This window comes from Vigna angularis, chromosome 9, assembly GCF_016808095.1.
Source record: "Vigna angularis cultivar LongXiaoDou No.4 chromosome 9, ASM1680809v1, whole genome shotgun sequence".
Taxonomy (NCBI): domain Eukaryota; kingdom Viridiplantae; phylum Streptophyta; class Magnoliopsida; order Fabales; family Fabaceae; genus Vigna; species Vigna angularis.
Genome location: NC_068978.1, coordinates 8419075 through 8427807, shown reverse-complemented (window position 1 = coordinate 8427807; position 8733 = coordinate 8419075). Strand labels below are relative to the sequence as shown.

The 8733-nt window shown below is 33.7% G+C and overlaps 1 protein-coding gene across 1 annotated transcript; it reads right to left on the bottom strand.

Annotated features, from left to right (window-relative positions):
• Positions 1-621: 621 nt before the first annotated feature.
• On the bottom strand, positions 622-6734 carry LOC108321200 (uncharacterized). The gene is made up of 7 exons (XM_017552880.2): positions 5500-6734; positions 4808-5080; positions 4411-4475; positions 2616-4278; positions 2390-2529; positions 2103-2250; positions 622-1719 (listed from the first exon to the last, which is right to left on the bottom strand). Exons 2-7 carry the CDS (start codon positions 4956-4958, stop codon positions 1082-1084), a joined length of 2805 nt encoding a protein of 934 aa, XP_017408369.1. The 5' UTR covers positions 4959-5080; positions 5500-6734; the 3' UTR covers positions 622-1081.
• Between the last annotated feature and the right edge of the window lie 1999 nt (positions 6735-8733).

Genomic DNA, 8733 nt, shown 5'->3' with positions numbered 1-8733 from the left:
TAATGTATGTAAATGTCTTATAAATTTGTTATATACGGTTAGTGTTATCCAATGTTGTCTTCTTGCCGATACGTGCTACAACATCCACATTAAGACACACATTTCTTCTCCTTATCAAAGTGCCCTGTCTGTCCAAATTGAAAAATTGCCTATGTTTGTAACATGATAGAGAAATTGAATAATTTGGAGAAATAAAAACTGCACTCATGTGAGAAATTAAGGATGGATTCTTAAACTTCTTCCCTTTTGTTTGGCACTGGAATTCAAATACCAAAGTTTTTAACTTAGATCTAAAACATAGAATGGTCCTATTTTTAAGTGTCTAATGAGAAAGATTGCAGAGGGATACTGTAAAGAGACAAACACAGCATCCAATCCACTACATTTTCTTGTGTATAAATACATAATATGGTTCTAAAGAATTGAGATTACATGTACATGTGTTAGTTTAAAAAAAAGGAAAGAGAATTATCACCAACCAAAAAGCATTAAAAATGTATCAAGCAATGAATATTTGTTAACATGTTTTAGCTTCAAAAAAGCAGTTTGCAATTTCCTAATGGCACTGATGTCACAGTTTCATGTCTCTTTTTTCTTCATGTTTCTTCTTCCCTTGGAAACTTCAATAAGTTGAGTCACACTTCATTATTTCCAAACTTGTACATACAATATATAGATTACGGAAGAAAAAAACTAATATACAAAGTAAGGATGATAATGATACCAAACACACCTTGCTAGTATGATCAACATATCAAACTCTACAACTAAATACCATTTGCCCTTAGTGAGTGAAGTGAAGCACACACAAAATAAAAGTGTTAACTTTTGTCATTGTAAACAAGACAAGCATTGTCTGTACTTCAGCAAGAAGTCCTTGTAAGTGGCTTCTTCTTTACTTATTGTGACTTGTGGTCCCTTATTTATGTTCCTTACCATGTAAACACAGGAGAAGTCAGAAATGTTAAGCTGCCAAATATGCTTAGAAAATTCCTACAAACTCAAGTATTCTTTACTTCCCTTCCACTTTTCATAAAGGAATTTAAGAGGTGATAATGAACAAAAAGTAGTAAGCTGTCTATTACACATTTTTGGTGTTTTCTTTGTCCTTATATTCAAATTCAAGCTGAGAACAATCACCTTCTGAGCTTTTGCTTACACAGCCTAGTATTGTATCTTCCATCAGTTCTGCAAGAATGGCTTCTTCCATTTCAAAACCAATGGTTTCAGCTTCAAGTCTAAGGTCCATCCATGTTCCATTTTTATCCATGTCCTTTTTAATAATTTTGTCTAAGGTACGGGGTGGGGGCAAGGGAAGGAAATGCCAACACATTCCTTCCCATACTTTGAGAATAACCTTCATCATGTTTGGAGAAGGCCTTATGCCAGGTTTTATGAATGACACACAAGGTGAGAACCTGAAGTAATTCTGACAAACCTCCATGAGAACATTATTGACACAGTCATGAATGAGCTTCTGATCACGGCAAATCTGGTTTGGTAACTCTACCTCATCAAACAAGGAAGGATCTAGGATCTTGTCTGAGGAAAGGCATTCCATTGACAATTGATCTATAGTCAATCCAGAGGTTTGCAGAATTGCTTTGATGTAATCATATATCCATTCATTTTCTTTAAGACAATACTTTTCTCTATTGATTTCATCCAAAGGTGAAGAGTATTGTTCTCCAAATTGCAGTGGTCGGACTGATACTTCAACTGAAAATTATGAATAAATAACGCGTGAGATTAAAATTAATATGGCAAAAAAAAAAATGGTATGTTACATTGTTACATATTGTGCTGATTTGTCCCTTGATATGATTCTAACTTCTTCTTTTTTATTTTCTCAAAGGACAATGATATACAATCGAAAAAATAAGTTCAAAACCATTAGTTTCTTAAGCAATTTCAAGATAAGCAAGATTTAGAGCTCCCCCAGTAACTAGCATGCAACTCTTTATTTTGTTTGTGTTCTGCAAACAGTTAGAGGCAGCAAGAAGTAGAAACATTGGAAACAGGTTTTTGAATAAGTAGCTTTTAGAAAGAGATTTTAACTATTTAATATAGGCCTTTCATGGCTTTATTGAAAGAATGCTTACCAGGCTGAACTTCGTCTTCAAAGAATGGTGTGTCAAGAACAGATATGGGACTTGGCCGCCCAGATGCATCTGTAACACTTTCTTTGGTGGTGGAATAGTGGGGTGGAGATAATAGAGGAGATGTTGGTTTGTGTTCTTTTTCTACATCCTGTGGAAAGAACAAATGAGAGAACTACACAGCTATACAAATCTTAACCAGTCCTTATTTGACAACACATCTGGAATAATAATCAAGTTATCCAAAACCATTGATTTATGTAAAAGCAAAATGCAAACAGAAATATTACCTGCTTTGAACATTGAGAGCATTTTGCACAATCAGAAATTTCTGAGAGACCATAGTTTTGGTCTTCCTTTCCTACACTGAGGTCAACTGGTTGTGAGGAAGATTCCAAAACATTCACCTCTTGTGCAGATTCTACATCACCTGCACAAAAATTAATAAAAGGATAAGCAGCAAATATATAAAGGAACATACACCAAAACTTATAAAATATATTTTACTCATGATACCTCCAGTAACTATCTCATCTCTATCAGGACAAAGATTTTGTGTTTCATCAACATGGCCACGATCATTTGCAACATTTGAGTCTGACTTAATTTCTTGAACTTTGTTATTAGAGATTTCGTCACAAATTATTGACTGCTCCTCTGAATTGTCTATTTCCTGATCCAAATGACCAACAGAGGATTCTTGTTTGGGAGACACATTATCCTTATTACCCACCCAAATCTTATCTGAAGTGGAAAATATTTTCTGTGCTGTTACTGAATGATGCTCCCAATCCCTTCTAGGACTGCCAAAGGGAGAAAAGCTGTACTCAGGAAGAGATAGTATTTTGCCAAGGGTTCTAGAAATCTGCCTACTTGACAAGTCTATTTTCTCATCTCCATTACCTACAATTTCACACAAATGTTTCTTAGCCTCAATATATAAGTTAGAAACCCTTTGTTTTGGATGACTACCATTTTCATGTTCCATTGTCAATTCAAAATCTTTAGTTGTACTAGGCTTGTCTCCTTTCATAACACCAGAGGCAGGTCTTCCAATTTTTTCAATGAAAAAGTGATCTTTATTAGGAGATCTCATTCCAACATTGTCTTTACCAATGACTTTGCTGCTAGGCCTCCTATTTTGACATTCAGCAGCAGGGTGTCTTTTTGAGATCCCTTCAGGGTTTCCATGTCTCTCCCTTCCCATAGCATGCTTTAATTTCTTTTTTATCTCTGTGAGAGAAAAATGTGAACTACCTCTCACAGAAGGACCATTGTATTTGACAACATCATAAGAATCTTGATAAGAGGCAAGGTTTTTTCCAGTTTCAGAATTTTGCCAGCCCATCTGCCCAGGCTTCAAAATAACAATACTTGATAAATTACTGTTCCCGTTCTCATTTGCTGAACTTTTTGAATGAGACTTCGTCTTTTTTCTGAAAAAGTTATGCTTCTTGTGGTTGACTAGATCCCCATTTTGTTTCAGGTTGCCATGATCTTGTTCGGAGAAGTTGGAACCAAGTACTGGACCATATTCTTTTTCATTTGTTCCCTGAGAATTCCTAAACTCTTGAACACATTTCAACAACAGCGAATTCGGATTTTGTAGAAGTGAAAGAAACAATTCCTTATCTGAACTTAGAAGCTCAATAGCTTCCACAAGTTGATGGGAACAAAGGAATTTTCTGGCTTCAGCCGGATCTTTGCCATTTAATACCATCTGATTCACAAATTCACAAATTGCTTCTTTTGCCTTTTCAGAAATGGCTTGCTTCTGGTTTGATTGTGCTTCAACTTCTACTTCTATATCATTGCCATGCATCATTGAACAAACATCTTTTAGATGACAAAACTCTGCAATCATCTTATCCAGATCAAGATTATCTTTAGATTGTTTCCTTGAGTGCTTATCATGTGTGATTTCAGATTTCAAGGTTGTATCTAAATTTAAATCATTGATGTCCTTATCACAGTTTTTCTTGTAAAATTTCTTTTTCCTTTTCGAATCTAACTTCAAGAGGACATCACGCCTTAATTTGGATTCCTTTGATTCTATTTGAGCACTATCTGTATCCTTCATTTTATTCTGGTCAATGAACATCTCTTCTTCAATGAGTTTCTTCACGCTAGGCTTATTAGCAGCAGTCACAATTGTTGGTCTTCTACTCTCTCCACTGTCCTGAAACATTCATGAAATAGTATGTCAGTAAATGCACAGGTATCCTCTTAGCAGATTACCATAATTTACTGATAACCAAAATTTATGTAAACTTTTCAAATTCAAGAGTGGCTGAAGCATGGACAAACTTACCGAACTGGTTTGATAAACTTCATCCAAATTGGTATTCTCGAACTTAGTCTTAGAATTTATGGCCCCTGTGAGAGGAAAAAAAATGAAATTCAATAACTAATATTATTTTTTTCTGTTAAACCACGATGTTGTACATCAAATTATTCCACAATCACTACAGATATTAGACAGGAAAAACATTTGTTATGATTATGAAATATTTCAACTTGACACCATTACAGAAAATTGCTTGACATTCAAATATCAGTCCCTGCACAATTCCTCAGTACATACTGATCTTGCTATTTATTTAGCATATAAAATGTCTTTAGTGAATATATCATATACATATTTATGAACGTGACATGAGCATGATATTCAATTTTGTACCAACTTAGATGCTAAGCGCAGTTCTTACCAACAGCATGTTTGCTGCTTCGCCTCTTGTCTGCAATCATCTTCCTAGTGGAATGACCATGTCGAAAATCAAACATACTAATAAAACCCCACATGCAGCCTGATTTATCTTTCTCAAACCGCACATGGCGTCTTTGGGACTTCTTTGCCATGATGATTGGGCAGAATGGTGTTCCTTGATTCCTCTTTTCCTTTCCCTTGAAGGGTGTTAAGATAGTCTTGGCCTCAAGTAGCCACAGTCATTCAAAAAATTTCATAGGTAAGATTGTCCAACCTGACAGCAACAAAGTAAACAGATGCATTTAAAAGCCAACAAAATATCTATCATTATTCCGTAATGACCCCAAAACCACAGAGTTCACATAACAACACCCTAACAATGTGATAAATGGTGCATTAGATATATAACCTATTCATGCCAACACTTTTTGTCAAATCAACTCATGCAGATAACCTAGTTACATGCTGAGAGAAATTAAACTTAGCCACACAGTGATCATCAAAACAACCAATCCCTGGGGCACAAAAGAAAAAACTGAAGAGTCATACGAAAATGAAATTTAATGGCTAACGAGTTAGGAAATGTAAGGGCAAAAAAATTGGTAGGTTAAGCAACTAGAGCAGTTACTAGTCTGTGTCATGTAGCAAGAATTGAATAATCACATGAACAATGAGATCGGTTCAGAGAAGTACCTCATATTCTGAGCCTTGTTGACTCAATATGGTGAAGGAGCAAAAGACAAAGATACAGCCAGATGAGTCCACTGAGGAAGCATTTGGGAATCCCTATTTCAGTTCTCCAAGTTTCTCATTTGAGTGAAGTTCACGAAGTTTTAGCTTCCTTTGGAGGAGAAGGTATCAATGCTCTGTCTCACAGACCTTAACAATCTGAATTCTGAAGTTCCACAGAGGAAGCTTAAAACCCCAGTTAATTGTTCCTCTCCACAAAGAAAAGGCCAGTTGAGATAACTTACAAGGCTTCAGCTTTTACAATTGACAACGAGTCAAAGAATCACAGCACATTGATTCTGCTTTCCTCCAATAAAAAACATAGTCAAGGATCAAACGTGATGAAGAAGTTTGATAATTAATCATACCACACCAAAACCTTCAGGCACACACCAAAAAAAAATAGCATATCCTTAAACACCAAAAATCACAAATTCCGCACAAGACTCATTACTTCTGCACAACTGAATCCATGCCTGCAATAAATGGCCCATTTATCTCCTCCAACAGTTTATCTACTCAAATAACAGTCTGTGGAGCATACCTTACCCACCTCTAACATAAAACACCTCCACACAATTCTCCCTAGAAACTTCCACCAAAAGAAGTGTCAAAACTCAACTCTCAGTCAATCTCAATCCCACCAACAACTCATTCCCTCAAAAGAACCAGACTGAAAATTGTTCATCAGACACCACACTCTCTGGGAGGAATAACACCATTTGGCAGCAAATTTTCCCACCAAAAAAATCAAACTTTTGCTAATGGGCATCTCCTTTTTGCTGTCAAAGAGAAGAAAATGATAATCTTGCACCGACCCAGGATCTGCCGAGGCATAATTCTGATGTGGGGGGCATTGAATACATGGAAAAAGTGGAAGAAAGAAAGGAAGAAAAGAAACAAAGGAGAGAGAATTGGTGGTGAAGGTTAGGATTGTGGGAGAAAAGTGAAAGTTGAGAGTCTTACGCTTTACACTGTTGTTGGGCGACACGAAGAATGGTCATAGTACATGACAGTTGAGGATAGCTAGATAGAGGGGTCCACACAAGAGTTTTTGTTGTTAAGGAAGAAAAAGTTACAGTGATTCTGTAGCCATTTTTCTTCTCAAGTCTTTCAAATTTTGGATTTCGAACACCATGATCCAACTCACACCAAACTGCAAATGCAAAATCGAATTCAGAGAGAGAGAATAACGAAGATGAAACTAAGAGAATTAACGTGTACTCCACTTATGAACAGAGACTTCACCTTTTTGGCTTTAAGAAATGGTGTTATGCAAATCACACAGGAAAAAGATTTAATAACAGTTACATGTAATCATGTCATATCATGGGTTCATATATTATTTATATTTTGCAGAATTTGTAAATAAAATAACCATTATTTTTTCAAATGGTAATGATTTGTATGATAATTATGTCCGGTTTACAATATATTAATAACTTAGTCCATAAATTTTACCGCTTAATATTATCATATTGACTTTTAAAAGAATTCAACTTAATATTAGATTAATTCTTAAACATTTCAGTTCTATAAAAACTATCTTGCAAACTTTAATAAAATGATATAATTGTTACATTTTGTATAACGTTTTGGAGTTTTCAGCTGTAATGCTGTCTCGAAAAAAAGAGGAAAAAAATAAAAATAAACTACAAGGTTCTTTCTTACTGTAAGTGTCCAGTTTATGGATAGGTATTTCAAAGAATAATAAATATGGAATTGACCTAAAATACATGTAAATATTTTTACGTCTATTTTTTATGACGATGATTTTAAAATCTCTGTTTGAGATGATTTTTGATTAATTGATAGTATAAAATTATTTACTTTAACCGTGCATAAAAATTACACCAATATATATAAATTTACGACAACACATTTTTAATAAAATCTGGTTAGTAAAAATAAATATTAGTTTTCATTTAAGTTTATGCAGTTTTTTTTTTTTAAAAAAAGTGTTATATTTATGCATGATTACAAAATATGGAATATCAGTTTCAACGTATATCTAGTCGTATTGCATACACAGAGATGTCGTGTATGTCCTATATTTCTAACCAAGGAATAGAATCTTTCATATATTAAGACAGTATTAAGCTTAATGAGTAAGATTTTGCTGATGGTTTTTTATTAATTAATAATATAGTTTTTATATTTAGACCTTTAACTTATTTTGATTTTTATATTTTATTTTTTATTTAATTGAACTTATATTAAAAAAGAAAATCAATGTAACATTTTTTATTACAGGTTGTTGAAATGTTTGAAATATGTCACGTTTTGACATATGATATTTTTAAGTAGAAGATTATACTTTTTTCGTGTGACACTTTTTAAATAGTTTTAAGATTAATTTAAGAGAAGACATGGCATTATATTTTTTTAATAAAAATTAAGATTCGAATATATATATATATATATATATATATATATATATATATATATATATATATATATATATAATTACCCTTATAACCACAATTTCATATACATGGCTGACAGAATATCAAATACTTTAACCACTTTTAATGCACAACAGGTACTTTTAACATATTTAATATATAATTATCCATACATACTATCAATTTAAATCCAATAATCTATCACTTGAAATATATATACTTTTAAAAATTATTTATTACATACACGCATAAATACATTTTCTTATGTTTATATATACATATAATCTGTAACCTCCCAGATTATATAGAACTATATATAATCTAGTAGTCTACATTTTAATATAATAAAACAGTTAGAAGAAGATTTGTAGATAAAGTCTTAAGGTTACATTCATCTCAAAAAGGTTGTAATTTAAAACCTTAACACAATAGAGTATTTCAAAATCAACATAAGCCTCCCTAACTAGGCTAAACAGCGGTGTCATTTCCCTCCAAGGCCTGCTCCAGAAGCACCTCATCTACCTCTGCTCACATCCAAATGGATGATCATTGCAACAGAAAACACACACAAACAAAAGACAAGCACAAGCAGAAGGGTGAGCTAGATATACAAAAATCATGTTATAACAATCACACCCAACATGCAAGTTTAATTCATATATACTGGGTCACTTAACACAACTTGTTACACTTTAAACTTGACTCGTCCGGAGTTAGAATGATTGCCGAGCTATGGCGGGTCATGCACTCGTGGTGGCCTCTATTGCTTTGCAAAGCCATTGCCAATGGATTT